Below are 19,333 nucleotides of genomic sequence, written 5' to 3'. Positions count from 1 at the left end.
ATTGATTTTCTTGACATAACAATAATAAACTAAATTCTACAAATTTCATACTCCTTATTTTGTTTTTAATTTTTAGGAAAAGCTTGATGCTTAATTTCAAAAGTAATTAAGTCACTAGTAAAGAATTCATGTTTAAAATAAATACCAATTTAGATCTTAGTAACAGAACGAGACACGTTATTGATATTACTCCATTAGGTTCAATCATTTGTAGGTGGAAGGAGAAATCAGAACTTAATTGAGTAATAGGAATGACGTATCCAATCTGTTATCGAGACTTAAATTGATACCATTTTTTAAACGTTAAACCTATATTGATGCTATTTTGTATGTTAAGCCTAAATTGATACTCCCCAAAAAACACAGACCTATTTTAGTACCTTTTATATAAGAGTAATTTGGTATATACCCTTACCTTACTTTACCTTCAAACCAAACCCAAAAAAATACATTATTTTATAAACCTCACTTATCTTATCTTAGCCTACCTTACTTTAATTAATCCCTATCTAAACTAAGCCTTAAGAGATAGTAAATATCAGGAGCTGATCAAAGTCACAGTAAAACATTCATTATGGAAAAAAAAATTAGGAATTAAAATGGGAAAATAGAGAATTGAATTGAAAAATGGTAGATTTCTTGATTTAAGTTGGCCCAAAATAAGAAAACGGGGGATTTCGCAATCTCCAGATGATTCCATGAACCTTTAAGGCTTCATCTTCAGTTAACAATCTTGGATTTCGCAATGGAAGTTTAATAAGGCTTGATCTTCAGTTCTGGGATTTCGCAATCGAAGAGGGCAATTTTTACAATTCCTGCCCAAATTTATGCATAAACACTCTTGCCCCTACCTTCAATTCTATATTTAGCCTGTTATTGTTCCAGAAATATAGAAATTGACGAAGGAGGACAACGGAGTCGACGCTTTTACAGGTGGACGCAACAAATAAAATGGTTAAACTTTTAAGGTTTTTTAACACATGTTTAATTTTTATTGGCAAGGCATATCACGTCAGAAAATAACTCAGGGGCAAATCTGGGAATGTTGAAAAATAATTACATGATTGTTGAGTTGGGACGTTCACGTTGTATTTTTTTTGTGTTCCACAGGAAATGAAAACCAAAGGAATGCAGCAAGAATACGAGCGAGAAAATAAATTCCATTGAAACAAAGAGGAGGAAGGCGCGAGAAAATAGTCGCAGACTTCGGTTCCTGGCTCTGGTCTCTGGTCTCATCCAAGGGGTTTTAGGTCCGCCATTGTCACCTTTCTTTTACGACAATAGCTTCCCCCTTATGGGACCTCTCTTATGCACCTTCAAATGAAAAACAACGAGCTGAATTTCGTCGTTCAAGGTAACAATATTAGGCGGATGGAGGTATAGTTTGAGGAGCGGAACTCTCATTTTGTTTTTTTAAGGAAGATATCGGATCTTGTGGAGAGGGCAATTTGTTGGAATTTAACAGTCTATTCATGGTACATTGTCATTTTCATTGGTGGACGAATCCAGGCTTTATTGCCTTTTGACCTCGGATCTAATCTCATCGATTTTTGTAGCCAACAATGGTAATATTGTTTTTGTTTTGAATTTTTTTTTATTAATTCCAGATGCATGTGTACGCTATTCTCCCTTTTTGAATAATTTCCTTTTCTTCAATTATTAAGCTTAATGTGTCCATGTGAAGTTAAACTCGGAGATTTTTTGGTTCGGCATAATTATCTATTTGTTCCTGGTTTTAATGAGGTAGGAAGGAATTTGAGTTTCTTCTTCTTATGTTTATGTTAAGTTTAGAGTTTCTTCTTAAAAAAGGCCTGCAGCCTTTAAGTTTGATGGTACAAGGAACTATGCATTCTAAAAATATAGGATAGTTTAGTATTTGTTCAATTTATTGGACTCCTAAACTGGTGTACGTTCAAAAATATGTTAAACTGAGCTGTATCATGACCTTAATTAATGTAATGCCTAGCAGCGGATGACTTTGTATTTGTATGTTGGGCATGTCACTTGAATCTGCTGAGGGAAGTGTAAGGTTTCTGTCATATGATTATGCATTGAACCAGTTTATGTTCAAGGTTCAGATTTTGCTATGAATATCACATGTGTTCGGATAAATACAAATTTTCCTCCTTAAATTTTATTATTTATTGTTTTTGCAATGTCTTATATAATATTTTGCCCTAATTTCTTCGGTTGGCTTTGCAGGTTGCTCCAATAAGGCTGTCAGTTGGATCTATAGTTTGGGTGCAGGATCCTGAGGTAGAATGGATAGATGGAGAAGTAGTGGAAGCTAATGGTGAAGAGATAAAAGTAAACTGTACATCTGGAAAGAAAGTAAGCTCTTTTCTTCAACTCTTTTTAAAGCTTTATTACATAAGGATTCCAATTTAGTATGAGATTCTATCGTAAATTGAAGAAGACAAACATTGCCCAGCTCATTGCCCATAAAAAGGAGATCGTGTGGTGCATGCGCGTGCTACACTTGTAGACATGTGCATGCAACCATGTACATTCTCATTCTCCCCTCTATGTTTTCGAATTCATGTTGGTCCATATTTGTTGTGCTTACTGCTGGGTGCATTTATTGATCGATCAGGATTAACTTTTCTATTCTGGTTGTGTTTTTTCTGCTGTAGGTAGTCGCTAAAGCTCCTAACATTCATGCAAAGGATCCTGAATTTCCACCATGTGGTGTGGATGATATGACAAGGCTGGCCTATTTGCATGAGCCAGGGGTTCTGTACAATCTTAAATGTAGATTCGATATAAATGAAATATATGTAAGTTAAGCTTGTGGAAACCATATAGATTAAATATATGTAAAGTTAGTACATGTTTTATTCTCATAATTCTTTTGCGATTTTGACTTATGTCTTATTGCAGAATCTTTTTGTTCTGATATTTGCTTCATCCCATTTTAGCAATGCCAGTTTTCTATATTTATTTCTATATACCATAGATATCAAAATCTTTTCTGAGGTACATACTTATTTGGTATGCAAAACTAAAATCTTCGATGGTGATTCCAGACTTACACGGGAGGAATATTGATTGCGGTGAACCCTTTCCGAAGGCTTCCTCATTTATATGATGGCCAAATGATGTCACAGTATAATGGGGCAGCCATGGGTGACATGAACCCACATCCATTTGCTGTTGCAGATTTGGCTTATAGGTGAATGTTGTACTGTCTGCTTCAATTACTGAATGCTTCTCTGGATAATGTTCTCTTACAAAGTATAGAAGTTGTAAACTTGCAGACAGATGATCAATGAGGGAATAAGCCAGTCAATTTTGGTTAGCGGGGAAAGTGGAGCTGGTAAAACAGAGAGCACAAAGATGCTTATGCGTTATTTGGCCTATATGGGAGGAGCAAAAGCTGTAGACGGAGGAAGGTCTGTGGAGCAGAAAGTTTTAGAGGTAGCATGTTCTTCTTAGTTTCCCACTGGTCCCATAAGTTGCATCTGGTTGCAGGAGGAGCTGCAATTCTCTCCCTCTCTTTTTTTCCCCCTGAAATGAGCTTTGTTATCTAATAAACTAATTGCATTATTTACATTTTCATTTTCTTTTCCTTGGTTTGACAGTCTAATCCTGTTTTGGAAGCATTTGGTAATGCCAAGACTGTCAGGAATAATAATTCAAGGTCACATTCTTATCCTTAATCAAAATATACAAGTTTTTAATATTATAGTTAAGCATTCAGTATTCTTTTGTGCCTTAAATCAAATATGATACAATTGCAGTCGTTTTGGTAAGTTCGTGGAGATTCAGTTTAATGAGATGGGGAAGATTTCAGGAGCTGCTATTAGGACTTATTTACTGGAACGATCCCGCGTTTGTCAAGTGTCTGATCCTGAGAGAAACTATCATTGTTTTTACATGCTGTGCCATGCTCCTCAAGAGGTAAATTGACGTTCTCATGCTTCTACAATTTTCTTGCTCGAGATGCTAGGCTCTGCTGCAAAGATCTTTAGAAATTTGATGCTTTTGAATACAGACTCAGATATGTGGCTTCTTTTGCTTATGACAGATTTTACCCAAACAATTACTGTCACATAATACCTTATATAATGCTAAGAGAGACATTTCAAAGGCAACTTGTATAACTTTTGATGTAGTAGATATAATTAATAGATTTGCAAAGAATGCCTGTACCATACTAGGTTTGAATGGTGGAGTATTCAATAATTCCTCTTTGAAAGCCACAAAGGATTGTCATATATGTGTTTGGAGATTTATGTCAAATTTAAACTTGCTTGTTTTTCAAGATTTACAAAAAACCCAGATCTGAATCCTTGGATTGTGATGTTTTACTCTGTTGTCATTAACTTTGTAAGCATATTGTCTTTTTCTTTCTTATATCTGTATTTTAAGGATTTCCTGCTGAGTTGGAGTCCAACTGACTCCAGCTTCAATGATTTAGTCCGTCAATAGTTTAGCTATCTTACATCCATTTATTTCTTAATATGTAAAAACAGGAGATCAAGAAGTACAAATTGGAGAACCCTAAAACATTTCATTATCTCAATCAATCAAACTGCTTTGAGCTGGAGGGATTGGATGAATCTGATGAGTATCTTGCCACTAGACAGGCTATGGAGGTTGTCGGAATAAATTCTGATGAGCAGGTACTTTATTTGCAGATTCTGTAATATGGATATTCAATATGAAATTAGGTTCTAAAGTTTCCATTTCAGAATGCAATATTTCGAGTTGTAGCTGCAATATTACATCTGGGAAACATTGAGTTTAAAAAGGGAGATGAAGCAGATTCTTCAGAACCGAAGGATGATAAATCTCGTTTCCATCTCACAACAGCAGCTGATCTTTTCATGTAACCAATCATTAATTTAATCTATTCGTGGGAATTTACTCTTTGATGCCTAAATTATTTAAAGCATTTCTATAATCCGCTAGTTTCATTTAGGTGCGATGCAAAGTCTCTTGAAGATTCCTTATGCAAACGTGTGATTGTGACTCGTGATGAGAGCATTACAAAATCACTTGATCCACCTGCTGCTGCTATCAACAGGGATGCTTTAGCCAAAATTGTCTATTCGAGATTATTTGATTGGTATGGTATAATTTAGTTCACATTTCATTTCTAAGGAGTACTCTTGGTGGAAGCATTGAGTCTATTATATATATATATATATATATATATATATATAATATATCTATATAATGTGTGTGTGTGTGTGTTATATTTCTTTTAACTCTTGAATCGAAATGCTTCAGGCTTGTGAACAAGATCAATGGCTCTATTGGTCAAGATGCCCATTCTAAATTCTTAATTGGGGTTCTGGATATATATGGATTCGAAAGTTTCAAGACAAACAGGTGCTTAACCGGTATGCTTTTGTTTTCATCATTAATGGTAGTTAAGTACCTTGCAGAGACTGCATGAAATGGCTGGATATCTAGATATTGGTAGCTTTGTCATTAACAATTGGTTGTAATGGTTCCTTTTCCTCGTTTACTGGAATTTGGTATGGGATCATGACCTGGGTCTGAAACACTTGCCATATCGTGAGGGCCGAGGTCAATTTGGATCCTATATGATCCTAAGCAAGCTTTACAAGCACCATACTAATACGAGTCCAACATAATAAACTTTTATGGGGGAATTTTCATACTCAGTTGAATTTAGGAGTACAGATAAATATTTTTGTAAAGCTAAGATAGCAAAAATATTAGTAACTCTTAACAATGGTCAAGATTTTTGAAAATGTTGAGTTACTAAGCAAAACAATACATATGGCGAAAACTGCAAGCTGAAAACTATAAGGAACAGATTTAAGTTCAAATATTAAAGGGCAATCGAATGAAATCTACTATTTGGAAGCAGAAAAATAGTGATGTGCTACGTGGCTTACAGGAATTGGAACTGAGTTAAATAGATAAGCTGAAGACGAAATCTGTCTCACTAGCAAATCTTAGCATCATGAAAATTTTGTAATTAAAAGTACTTTCCTATGTGCGAATACATTATTTCCAATTTATTATAAGCATTAAGGTTTTTACGCTATCAACTTTGCACTTGCCAATGTTCATATCTAGTTTTACAATATTATTTGTTCTGTTCAGTTTTGAGCAATTCTGCATCAATTTGACGAATGAAAAGCTGCAACAACATTTCAACCAGGTTTTGCAAATGATTTACATGGTTCTCATTTCTAGCATTTCTTGGAACCCCAAAATGCCTTGTGTTTATTTATATATTTATAATCATGTTTGCCAGCATGTCTTCAAGATGGAGCAAGAAGAATATACAAAAGAAGAAATTGACTGGAGTTACATAGAATTCATTGACAATCAGGATGTTCTTGATCTCATTGAAAAGGTATGGTCTTATTTCCTATCTAGTGATCCAGTGTCAAAAATAGAAATTATGTAGTTCTTTTAGTCTCATCTTTGCTGTAATGTTCCAATCGTTATAACAGCACTAATTTGGTTTAATTGAGTGTGTAATAAACCTTGTTTTCATTTTTTTATTTCTTACTTTTCATGTGAAAGCGTATGCTGTTGAATCAATTTGCTTTTTGTTTTAACTAATTATCACCATCTTATCTCTCTCTCTCTCTATAAATATATATTTCCTTTTTTCCAAATCTAATGCTGGAGATGAAGAAATTTTCCACTCTGCTTCAATGTCTATGTGATATATCTACTTCTACTACTAATTATAAAAATATCATTCATCTGTTCTACAATTTTTCTGAGATGACTTCTATGAATGGTTCATACAAATTGTACTCTTTTAGTTTTCTCTCTAATTTTATAACAAGTACAACTGATTCCTTTAATTGAAAGTGCTTGGAAACCTTTTTGTGGTGGCATGTAAGGAATCATTTTTCTTCCACTGTGCAAAGTCTCATTAACACCATTCTGGTATTGGTATCTTGAAATATGTTTGGTGATGTTGTTACTTTATCCAAATTTTCATTTCTTTTCACAGCAGTGAGTTGATGCCCAATGGAATTTCTTTAGTTTACCACTGTTGAGATGAATAATTTCTTTTGCAATATATGAATGCACAACCTGATTAAAGGAAGTTGAGAGGCAAGAACGATCAAATTTGTTCCCTTGCAAGAGTAAAGTTTTCACTTGTGTTCTCATGATATCTATTTGATTTGGGCAATGATTGTGGCAATTGATACTATTTTCTTTATTAGAAGAGCAAAATAACCTTATGGTTAAAAGAAAACGAAAAAGAAGTTGAGGCAAGATTAATCAAATTTAGTTTTCTTGCAAGAGTACAGTCCTCACTTGTATTATCATGATTTCTATTTATATTTGGGCAATACTTGTTGTAGATGATGCTATTTTTTGTTTGCTCATAATTTGCATGCTTTTATATATATCTATATAAATTATTTTCCTTCAAGCCACACCAACAAGAGACTTGCTTTGATGAATGAAAAGTTGTTTGATATTTTTTCATGTCTAATCATTCTAATTTTTATTATTACTTTTTCAGAAACCGGGTGGCATCATTGCTCTTCTTGATGAGGCTTGGTATGTAAAAAAATTAAAAAAGAAAAGAAAAGAAAAGAAAAGAAAGAAGAGGAAGAGAAGATACCATAGTGTTTAATATGAACTATTTTTCTTCTTCCTGTGGTATGCTTGCTTAGTATCACTTGTTTATTCTTGTAGCATGTTTCCAAGATCAACAAATGAGACATTTGCAGGAAAGCTTTATCAAACTTTTAAAGATCATAAGCGCTTCAGCAAGCCTAAATTGGCTCGTAGTGACTTCACAATTTGTCATTATGCTGGTGATGTGAGTATGTAGTGATTTTGGTTCACATGAGGATGTTAGACATGCTGATAAAGGTATTTACAGCCTTATACTCATTATGTGCTGTTTTTTCTTTTAACTGTAGGTGACCTACCAAACTGATCACTTTCTGGATAAGAACAAAGATTATGTTGTTGCAGAGCACCAAGCTCTTCTTAGCCACTCCACATGCTCGTTTGTTTCAGGCTTGTTCCCACCATTACCTGATGCAAAATCATCAAAGTTCTCATCAATAGGTTCCATGTTTAAGGTCTGGTAATCCAGCTGTGCATAAGCTTGTCGCATAAAATTAGCTTTTTAAATTACTCAAGTGTTAATCACTGTACTCCAAACAGCTACAACTGCAAGCTTTGCTTGAAACACTTAGTACCACTGAGCCACACTACATTCGCTGCATAAAGCCGAACAATGCTTTAAAGCCAGGCATATTTGAGAACAGCAATGTTTCGCAGCAACTACGTTGTGGGGTAACATTTTTGGTTATTTCCATTTCGTGTTTCTTGATTTTCAGTTTGGTACTTCTGCCCCCAAGATTGCAATTGATTTTGTATACATTGAATTCCAGGGAGTCATGGAGGCAATCAGGATTAGTTGCGCAGGATATCCCTCCAGGAAGATGTTTGATGAATTTGTTAGTCGTTTTGGCATCCTTGGACCGGAAGTTTTGAAGGGCAGGTACTTTCGTTTAATAGGGTTCTCATTTTCACTATACTTGTAATATATTCTTCAATATATTTTTGGGATTCTTTCATTTAAATTGCATTTGCTTTTATATTTGGTTGCCTTTAACTTTTCGATTCCTCTATGTATTGATAGCTTTGATGGGCCTACAGCTTGCAAGAAGCTTCTAGAGAGAGCAAATCTTCAAGGTTATCAGGTATTGCAAATAAAATAAAGCCATACATCACAGCATTGTACTTCATCTATTTTTCATGTATGACCGTTTTTACTTTTCTCTTGTTCTGTTGCATGAACTTGGGTTTTGAAATCTGTAGAATCATGTAAATAGGAAGAAAGGAAATACATGGGATACCATGTAAATTGTAATCTAAGAGACTACATAATATGATTAATTTTTACTTTTCTCTTGTTCTGTTGCATGAACTTGGGTTTTGAAATCTGTAGAATACCATGTAAATAGGAAGAAAGGAAACATAGCAGCCCCACTAGCTGCCATCTAGCTACCATAGTAGCCTTAGCAGCCTAAGCATGCTTACATTTGTACAAAATCTTTCTTGCCTAAATGCTACCTTCAAGATCTAATATCCTTCAGCTTCAACTTGTTATTTAAAACTAGTTATGGCAATTTGAACTAACTGATCAATTCCTGTTTCAGGTTGGCAAAACCAAAGTCTTTCTCAGAGCTGGTCAAATGGCAGACCTAGACGCTTGTCGAAAAAAAGTCTTAGGAGAATCAGCCAGCATCATTCAAAGGAAATTCCGCGCACATTTTTGTCGCAAAAACTTCATCTTGTTGCGGCAATCTGCCATTTCTCTTCAGACTATTTGTAGAGGTATCTTTATTTTATTTTATTATTTTTTTAAAGCAGAAAAAATAGGGAAGGGAAGAAAAAAAACTAAGATCTACTAAATTGGCTTTCCATCATTCCTTAGTTTTGGATATATGCATCTAAACATAATGAATGTATTATGCATAAGATAATTTCATTGACAACTCATATTATGTAAATGACTTACATAAACTCACCTTATGTGTGCCCTTTTTAGGCCAAATGGCATGCCATCAGTTTGAGTGTCTGAGAAGAGAAGCTGCTAGCATGAAAATCCAGAAATATTCTAGAAGGTATATTGCAAGGAAAGCTTACAACATGTTGCGTTCTTCAGCTGTTTCTGTCCAGACAGGAATGCGTGGATTGGCTGCTCGTAATGGGTATCGACATAGAAGGCGGACAAAAGCTGCAACTATTATCCAGGTAGAGTTCAAATGTTCAATATTGGAACTAAAATTATAAATTTTTTCTTAGATTATGCTTTCAGTTATTTTCTTTTTTTACCACAACGCAATTGTGAGGTTGTTAATTTTGTTAAGCTTCATTTATAAATGGCCTAATACATTCCGAGCCCCTCCAAGTTGTCTAAAAACTGCAACTGACCCTGAACTCCAAAACGTTATAACTAACCCCCTCAACTTGATTATTTGGGATAAATAACCCTCCAGTTGCTTATTTGGAACAAAGAATCCTCAAGTTGCTTATTTGCATCAAATAACCTTTAAAAACATTCAACATAATATTACATCAGAAATAAAGATGTCCAAAATATCGGTTGCTACATCTAACTAATATACTAATACATTAACAAAAGGGCAAAAAAAACTCCCAAAAAATCACAAATATTAACATATTTGAGGGGTTATTTGTTCCAAATAAGCAAGTTAAGGGGGTTAGTTGTAACATTTTAAAGTTCAGGGGTCAGTTGCAGTTTTTGGACAACTTGAGGGGGCTGTGGATATATTAGGCCTTTATAAATAGATTGATGATCACTGCAAGTTTGTTTTCTGGTGTTCTCTGGCAACAAATTAATTTCTAGCTAGAAGCAGCTATCTATTTTCTTCACCTTCTATAAAAAAAAAAAAAATAAATGACAAGGAAAATAGTTGACCTTAAATTATTTATAAAAAGCCTTGAACCATTAATTTCTTGGAGAAAACTTCAATCGAAGTTGTTTAAACCAACGCATAATTCCATTGATTATGTGATGTAAACAAGAAATTTCACCACCATATACCTGAATATCTAGGATCATAATGCACATTTCTCTTGGATTGCAGAAAGCAATTAAATGTTGAGTGGTCCTTTGTGGGATAAAATGTCTCATCTTCAGATACTTGCTTTGTGTCTGATTATTCTGTTCCACTTCATTCTTTTATTCGACTACCTATTTCTATATGTGGGTTGTGCTTCTGATTTTGTTGAATTTCTTGAACTTGACAGAGTGAATGCCGAAAATATTTAGCTTCCCTTCATTATTCAAGATTAAAGAAAGCAGCAATCGTCACACAATGTGCCTGGAGGGTAAGAGTCGCACGTAGAGAACTAAGGCTATTGAAACAGGTGACCTGCTCGTCCTCTTTTTTCTGGTTTCTCTTTCAGCTTGTGTTCCTGTTTTGTGAACTTATCCTAGCTCTTGTTCAGTAAAATTTAAGCTTATGCTCCTTTGAAGTTCCATAGCTTGAAATCCTATTCTTCTTAAATTTGTTTTTATAGTTCTTAGAGATTTTCTTTATTATTAGTTTAAATGTCAATATTTTTCTGATCTTTTCCATATATATGCAGGCTGCTAAGGACACTGGTGCTCTTCAAGAGGCCAAGAGTAAGTTGGAGAAGGAAGTTGAAGAACTTACCTGGCGGCTTCAACTGGAGAAAAGAATGAGGGTAGAGTTTTTTTTTTTTTTTAATATCTGACATTTCTTCATAAATCAATGGAAGTATACTTAAATGTTCCTACTGTTTTAATACCAAACAAAAAGTTAGTACTCTATAATGACTTTCTGGTATGTTTAATTTTTGTCATAAAGATATGTGATGGAAGTATTCATTTTTTTCATGCAATGACTTGGAGAAATTCATTTTTATTGGGAGGGTTAGAGGAATGCTTTAGGCACTTGTGCTCATTTTCTGAGTACTATACCTTTTCAAGTGGGTGAGACATGTGATGTTATTTCTCACTAATGGTTTGGCAATGACTTAACTATGATTTGATACTGGCACTTTCCATTATAGGTTCTCGAATATTATTTTGCTTTACTTTATAGTTGAGCCATATGTCAATGCAGGCTGACCTTGAGGAAGCAAAAAAACAGGAAAATGCAAAACTAAACTCTGCTTTGCAAAAAGTAGAGATTGAATTCCAAGAAACTAAAGACCTGCTTATGAAGGAACGAGATGCTGCAAAGCAAGCAGACCTGCTTATGAAGGAACGAGAGGCTGCAAAGCAAACAGACCTGCTTATGAAGGAACGAGAGGCTGCAAAGCAAGCAGCTCAGGAACTTACAGCGGAAAATGAAAAACTAAAGGTAAGCTTCACAATCTTGCTTTTAAATGGACATTTCACTCTGAACGCTGATAGACAATTTCTTCAACCACAAGAATGATTGTTTCGAGAAAAATAAAAAGAATAAAATATTCAACTTGGAAAATTTAACTTTTCTAAAAAATGCCTTTGCATAAATTCTTACAGGATATGGTAAGTTCACTGGAAAAAAAAATTGATGAAACAGAGAGGAAATATGAAGAAACCAATAAACTGAGTGAAGAACGGTTGAAGCAAGCTTTGGATGCAGAGACAAAGATAACAGAGTTGAAAACTTCCATGCAGAGGTTCTATACTGATTGTTTGAGTTAAATATATACATATTAACCTTCGAGGCAATATGGAAGTAAGATTAATGGATTTCTTTGTGACTGTAGTTTACTTGCTGTACATGTTTTACCTCAGGCTTGAAGAAAAACTTTCTAATGCGGAAGCTATTAACAAGGAAGCTCCAAAGCAGAAAGCAGCAAGCACAACTCAGGCCGCAAGCACAACTCAGGCAGCAAGCACAACTCAGGTTAAAGTGCATAATCTTTTTGGGAAGTTTTTTTGTTTATGTATTTAGTTTGCTTGGGAATGTTGGGTGTGTTTGACATTCAATAACCTATTTATTTTCTTCTCAACTCTTGCAGCCTCTTGAAAATGGTCATATTGTAAGTAATAACATAAAGCACTATATTCTGTATGATTATATTTGGCAATCTGCATGTGTGGTTGCATAATTTTGAGTGGTCTTATTTTCTACAGGATCCACCAGTTTGTTCACCAGTAAAAAAGCTTGGTAACGACTCTTACAAAAAACTGAGAAGATCTCAGATTGAGCGATTACATGTATGTGCTTGGGGGTTAACAATTGCTTCTAAAATACAGGTTTTTAAATGTTTTGTTTTGATGTTATATCTTATTTGTGGTGTAGGAGAGTATGGACACTCTAATTAAATGCGTTGAGCAAAATATTGGTTTTAGTCGGGGAAAGCCTGTTGCAGCGATTACTATATATAGATGCCTTGTCAACTGGAGATCATTTGAAGCAGAAAAAACAAGTATATTTGATCGTCTTATTCAGATGTTTGGTTCAGCAATGGAGGTACTTGATTTTTTATGAGTTAATCAGCTTTGAATACAGTCCTCTTTCTCTAAACACATAAGAGGGTGAACCGAAGAAAGAATAAAAGTATATTTCCTTGTGTGAAATAACATCGGACATGCTTGATGTGAATGCAATGTTTTTGCAGAATCAGGACAGCAACGATCACATGGCATATTGGCTAACTAATACATCCATGTTGTTATGCTTATTTCAACGGACTATAAAAGGAACTCAAAGTCCACCTCCTCCAACTACATTTTTTGGCAGGATGACTCAAGTAATGCTTTGAACTTATCTTCAATACTCTTAAACTACAATGATTTATTCTATTTCAGACAGATATATGTGAAAAATCTATTTTGAAGTCTGTCTTATTCAAAGAACTAATGTGGCATGATGATTTTCTCAGAGTTTCCGTACATCTGCTTCTTCTGCAAACCTTAAAGTTGGCAAAGACATGGTATATATGGTCGATGCAAAATATCCAGCTTTGTTATTTCAGCAACAACTTACGGCATATATGGAAACCATGTATGGAATTCTTCGAGACAATTTTAAGAAAGAATTAGGACCACTGCTTACTTCCTGTATCCAGGTAAACTGATTTTTTCTTCATTAATCAATCCTTCTGCAAATTTATTTTGTGTTTTCCTGTTGTGTTCTGGAACTCATAGACAAAAAACATTTTCTGATAATCAGCTAACGCTAATTTTTTTTATTATAGGATCAATAGAAAGTTAATTTGCTATTTTCTGGATGAAAGCAGGACTTGTTTCATATTTCTTATATGTTGTATTATTCTTTTTTTGTCACTATTATTGTCTTCTTTTAGATAAGAAAAAAGATTTTTGTCAGTTCCAACTTTGCATGCCATGATTGTGATTCTGTGGATCAGAATTTGTGCCTCAACATCTCATCTTTTTGTTCAATATCTCCTAGAATGTCTTCTGTAGGACTTAGTATTCCTGTATAGATGTTATGTCTTTAGCATACAGAGTATTTGAAGACTAATCTTCATTGACAACTATTGCTGCTTAGTAGATATGCTGGATGGGTATTTCTAAGATATTTGGACTCGTAATTTTTCAAAATTAATGGAATGTTTCTGTTGCTTGACCACATAATGAAAAAATAGGTGCTAGTAGGATAGAAGATTAATTGGAAACTGGCATAATGTCATTCTTTATGGCATTTATAATTTATGTGATAGGCCATGTTCATGAATAAGGCAACTGTCTTCTAAAACTACCATTTTCTAACACCACCAATTGTTCTTCAATGGCTCAGGGATCCAAGGCTTCAATGGGCAATACTTCAAAGGCATCTCCAGCTAATAACTGGAACAGCATTATTGAGAGCCTGGATGGATTTCTAAATACATTGAACAAAAATTATGTAAGGGCTTTTTCCTTCTTTTAGTGACTTTTTTGGAGTTGATTCTTCATCTTCATTTGCGCTATATGATTTGTGATTGGTTTCTTTTAGGTACCTCCATTTCTTGTTCAAAAGATCTTTGTCCAAACTTTTTCAAACATCAATATGCAGCTGTTTAATAGGTTAGTTGCTGTTCTAACTAGCAATAATTTGTACATAATCTTCTGGACCACCCTGTTTACGTGAGTTTATTTGCTCTATGCCATTCAAGTCTTATTCTTCGTCGAGAGTGCTGTTCGTTCAGAAATGGAGAATATGTGAAGGCTGGCTTGGGAGAATTTGAACTGTGGTGTAGCCCAGATAAGGAAGAGGTACCTTTTCTGAGTTTTCTCCTAGAAAAAGTTGAATTCAGCACAGTAATTTCCCTATAAACAATTTAAGAACGCTAAGTAATAAGCAAAAAAAAAAGTTTCTTCTGAAGAAGTACAGTGCCAATTAGATGGTAAGGCAGATTTTTTGCTTGTGTCATTTTGGGATAAACTTGATAATTGATATATATTATTCAGTTTTGAGTTCTCTAGAGTCCTAAAATGGCCTAGGTAAAAAAATTGCCACCAATTTTTCGATATCTAATCTACTATATATGCAATATTGAGTTTTTCCTAGGTTGCATTGTTATCATACAATTGAAAGGAGAAAAAGGTTTAGATGGGTGCACTGGACAAGATAGTCTTGATGGTCTAAGAGTTTTTTCTCAAGGTTTTATTGTATTGCTGTCTTTAACCTTTCCTTTGTTGCAGTATGTGGGCTCTTCATGGGATGAACTTAAACATACAAGGCAGGCTGTGGGATTCTTGGTATGTGCACCTTTCCTTACTGGACTAATCCAATTAGATCAACTCTTGTACTTGAGTAATACATACTATATATTTTGTTACATCATCTAACAAGGTCCAACTGGAGTAACTCTTTATTGCTTACTTGCAGTTGTGTATATTGCAGAACATCTTCATATATGAATTGGATATCTTTCTCTAGGTGTTTGTTTAATTTACTTTATAATGATTTGGAATTGAAGGACAAGTATGTATATATATATATATATATATATATATATATATATATATATATATTATGACTTAATATATAGCTTCAAGTTAATTAATTGTAGTTGAAGTGGGAATACCAAGAATGCTGTATAAAAATTAACAGAATAAAGAATGAAAGCACGTGATAGAAGGTTGAGGTAGCAGCAATGAAGCAAAAGTGAGAGAGAATTAAGGGAAGCTTGGTTCAGAATGATGTTCTACCTATTCTCAAATTCACTGACATGGAAGAGTGATTTCATTTGAGTAGGAGATGTGAAATATACAAGTAAACGAATAGAAGGTATAACTAGGAAGAATAAATTTCAAATGCTAGCAATGTCATGGAGAATGAAGTCCTTCAAAGCATGTTACTGTAAAAAACTTTAATTAGTTTGGGCCATCGCTTTATTAAGTTTTAAAAGTACTTATTCTGTCTATATACTTGACACTGTTGTTGTCATTATCCCTACAAGTCATGCTCATCAATATACAACATTTTCCTTTTCATGCTAGCCGCGTTGGACTTTGTTTGGAATTTGCTCTGGGGCAGTAGCATTAGATTCTTAAATCATGCTTGTTTTTTGGAGTGAAGTTGCTGAAATATAATTTGAGAGTACTGAATAGGTTTCTTGATTGAATCTTGTTATGGGTTAATAAAGCATAAAGGTGCTGGATATTATTGACATGGACTATTTCTTCTGTTTAAATTAGCTGCTTTAACAGTTCTACCTGAACACTTAGCATTTGTTCCCATCCCATGTTTGGCTCAAGTATGTATTTTATGATTTTCTCAAATAACTTTACACTTTTCTTTCAGGTTATACACCAGAAGGAAAGAATATCATATGATGATATCGTTAATGACCTCTGCCCTGTAAGTCTTCCCCTTGTTAGAAACAATTTTTTTTTTATTGAATTGTAAAATTAACAGAAATATTATTAAGAATATTTTTTGGAGAACCTCACTGGAGGCATGTGTAAATTAGGCAATATGTGAAGAATGAAGCATTTTCCAAGAAAAAAGGATAGATGAAAAAGATAGAACAAACTGTAGTTTCAATTATATGTAATACTTGGCAAACATGCTAATTTCTTTCACATTATCACTGTTTCTCTCATCAGTTGTTGCTGTTTTAGGTTCTTAATCTTCAACAGCTTTACCGGGTATGCACGCTATACAAGGATGACAACTACAACACTCAAACTGTTTCGCCAGACGTAAGATTAATTAGACTTATTTTAGAAGGGAAAAAATCTAAATTTTCCCCTAACGTTTTTGGGAACATATATACTCTTAAACTGGAAATTATTGTGTTCGTTTCATGTCATTTTCGGGTTTGTGTTTAAAAAGAGTAAACCCAAACTCTACCCAAAAACTTTCGTGTCACAATCATGTTAACCTATTCGGGTTAGTGTCAATTTCGTGTCGTGTTTTCGGGTTACATGTAACTTTGTTATGCATATATATCAAACTTTTAAAAATATAAGAAGATATAGTATTATTCTTAAATACTGTATGTCATATTTAGATTAGTATGTTAACAGTAATCATAGGAAAGCCCACTAATATCATGTTAGGAGGTCATGCAATGTGTTTACAACAACTTAGGATGTTCGAATCATATTTGCAAGTAATAATTATAATTTTATCATCTTTATTAATAAAGTGATATAAAAACACGAGAGAATATACAATAATTTTAAATATTCGTGTCATTTAGTGTCGTTTTTGGGTTAGCATATAACCCTAACACAATCCAAAAATTTGCGTGTCCATTTCATGTCAACCCAAAAATGGCACATTACCTACTGAGCTAAACCCGAACACTAAAACTGGGTGCTGATTTTGCATCGTGTAATCGGGTCGTATGTACTTTTGCCATCTCTACTCCTAATAGAAGAAATGGTAAAATTTTCTCCTTATTAATGTTTCTAAGGTGGAGCAATTTTGCGTCCATGAAGTGTCGGAGTCAGCCTTTGACTTGTTGAAGTGCAAAAGATATACCCAGCCCTGGGTTGAGCTTATCTGTTTTTTTTTTTTTTTTTTGCCCCTATGCACTGGGATTGGGGCGAAAAAGAAGATGGACAGTCCTCATCTGCTAGGGTTGCAATCAGCACCCTACAGATGGAGGGATGAGTAGGGGCAGAACTACTCCTTAACAACCCCTATAAGGAGTGGTTCCTAGTGTTGCAAATGGGGCAGGGTTGGGATGGAGACCGCTTCCCCGTGCCTGTTCCGATGGGGAATCCCCGTCCCATCTCCATTTATAAAACAGAGAAAATATAGTTCCCCTTTCCCTTTTGTCAAATTTTAAATAACATTTTCTTTAGTGAATTTTAAAATTTTACCATATAATACAATTAGTCAAATATAATCTATAAAACATTAGTATACTTGATACCAAAAAAAAATTACATCAATCATAATTCAATATACCAAATATAAAAATAAAAAGTTATCTAAATAAAAGAAAATCTAAAAATTCGTATGAACTACACGAGGATGAGGATCCCTGTGGGATGGAGGAAGAGATCCTCTTTCCCATCCCGACCTTGCCTCTTGGGAATGTTTTTCTCTACGCTCCAACCCATGGGGAAAATAAATGGTATTACCTGTCCATGTTGGAGCGAATCCCCACTGGAGAAGGATTATTACCGCCCTATTTGCAACCCTAGTGTTTCCTAATGGCTGGGGGTGCGTCGGCCTCTCGCGCCCCTGCCTCAGCCTTTGGCTTCAGGTAAGAGTTTTTTTTTTTTTTATCAGTTTTGTTACTTGGTCCTTGAATTATTTCATGTACCATTATCCGGACCAAATCGCTCCAAGTTAGAAATGTTTAGTCCAAAATTTTACCATTTCTTATGTTAGGGGTATTTACACTTCCCAAAAAACTTTAGGGGAAAATTTGGACTCGTGTCCTTTAGATAGGAGTCTCAAGTAACTAATTTACATCTCTTGTAATATTTGCTGTTGCACTTCATGTTCTTCCTTGTTTTTTTTCCCTCTCTTGCAGGTCATTGCCTGCATGAAAGCTGAGACAGACAAGGAAGCTAATGCTAACACCTTTTTGTTGGAGGATGATTCCAGGTGAGAAACGAATGCGAAATGAAAAAAAACTTATGCCTGAAACTCCTAGTAATTAACATTAAGAATTTGGATGCAGGATTCCTTTCACAGTAGATGATGTTTCTTTATCTATCCAAGAGAAGGATTTTTCAAATGTAAAACCTCCTGAAGAACTTCTTGACAATCCAGACTTCCAATTTTTACAGGAATAAGTGTGGTTTTTATGCACTTAAACGTTTTGTCAATATTCAGCAGTTCTGCAAATTCAAGTGAAAGCCATACAGTAAATCCAACTAATTTTTTCTGCCTTCTTCCACATCATTCTAAAATTCGTTGCCCCAATTGTAATATCATTCTTTTAAATTAGAGCTGTAAAAAATATCACTAGGCTGGTTTTTTATAGGTGATGGGGCTCCACAATTTTGTTTCTTTTAGCATCTTATTTTTGAAGGTCAGCTGGTGCAGCATTTTATTTAGGAATTTAGGAAAGGGAAGAAAATTTATTCCATGTAGTAATGTTGGGAAGCTGGCCTTAGAGACTGTTCAGCCTCCCTAATTTTTTTTTATGTTGTATAAAGTTATGAAACAGGCCATAATATTTATAGTTAAATTATTTTGGTATTAACGTTCTGTTCTACGTACCATTATCAATTCATACACAATTTGCTTGTATATCATGTTTGATTGATGTCATTCTTTACTCCTTTTGTTTTAACTAGATTTTAAGTTGATCATAATGTGATTTGTATTGGAGAAAAGTTCTTTATTTGGTTCGCAGGTCTACTATTTCCAAGATTCCATACTTTTTCTTCGAATTTACTATATATTTACCCTGCTGGAAGCAATCCCATGATGGGAATTTCAGG

General features: G+C 34.3%; 1 protein-coding gene across 3 annotated transcripts; it reads left to right on the top strand.

Annotated features, from left to right (window-relative positions):
* The first annotated feature begins 1,115 nt into the window (after positions 1 to 1,115).
* On the top strand, positions 1,116 to 19,093 carry LOC136219442 (myosin-6-like). 3 transcript variants are annotated; one of them, XM_066006852.1, is made up of 39 exons: positions 1,116 to 1,565; positions 2,203 to 2,331; positions 2,634 to 2,777; positions 3,027 to 3,172; positions 3,258 to 3,417; positions 3,582 to 3,640; positions 3,741 to 3,900; positions 4,476 to 4,625; positions 4,695 to 4,831; positions 4,925 to 5,071; positions 5,236 to 5,337; positions 6,085 to 6,142; positions 6,239 to 6,340; positions 7,478 to 7,515; positions 7,654 to 7,780; positions 7,884 to 8,048; positions 8,134 to 8,265; positions 8,364 to 8,473; positions 8,615 to 8,675; positions 9,135 to 9,312; positions 9,527 to 9,732; positions 10,753 to 10,872; positions 11,095 to 11,193; positions 11,595 to 11,834; positions 11,999 to 12,138; positions 12,257 to 12,368; positions 12,484 to 12,504; positions 12,599 to 12,682; positions 12,768 to 12,938; positions 13,087 to 13,218; positions 13,351 to 13,536; positions 14,229 to 14,336; positions 14,427 to 14,497; positions 14,587 to 14,686; positions 15,116 to 15,172; positions 16,221 to 16,277; positions 16,541 to 16,621; positions 18,415 to 18,488; positions 18,565 to 19,093. In XM_066006852.1, exons 1-39 carry the CDS (start codon positions 1,563 to 1,565, stop codon positions 18,677 to 18,679), a joined length of 4,482 nt encoding a protein of 1,493 aa, XP_065862924.1. In that variant the 5' UTR covers positions 1,116 to 1,562; the 3' UTR covers positions 18,680 to 19,093. The 3 variants fall into 3 exon arrangements, with proteins under 3 accessions (XP_065862924.1, XP_065862925.1, XP_065862926.1); XM_066006853.1 differs by lacking the exon at positions 12,484 to 12,504; XM_066006854.1 differs by lacking the exons at positions 1,116 to 1,565; positions 2,203 to 2,331; positions 2,634 to 2,777; ... (2 more) ...; positions 3,582 to 3,640; positions 3,741 to 3,900 and adding an exon at positions 4,186 to 4,329.
* Positions 19,094 to 19,333: the final 240 nt, after the last annotated feature.

The sequence above is a fragment of the Euphorbia lathyris genome, chromosome 2 (assembly GCF_963576675.1).
Source record: "Euphorbia lathyris chromosome 2, ddEupLath1.1, whole genome shotgun sequence".
NCBI classification, from domain to species: Eukaryota; Viridiplantae; Streptophyta; class Magnoliopsida; order Malpighiales; family Euphorbiaceae; genus Euphorbia; species Euphorbia lathyris.
This window is presented reverse-complemented; position numbering and strand designations above follow the sequence as displayed.

Bases quoted from the DNA above. Each gene is read 5' to 3' on its own strand.
- LOC136219442 (XM_066006852.1), top strand. The intron at 3,641-3,740 runs GTCACATTCTTA...ATACAATTGCAG, and splicing joins GTCAGGAATAATAATTCAAG to TCGTTTTGGTAAGTTCGTGG. The intron at 11,835-11,998 runs GTAAGCTTCACA...AAATTCTTACAG, and splicing joins CGGAAAATGAAAAACTAAAG to GATATGGTAAGTTCACTGGA.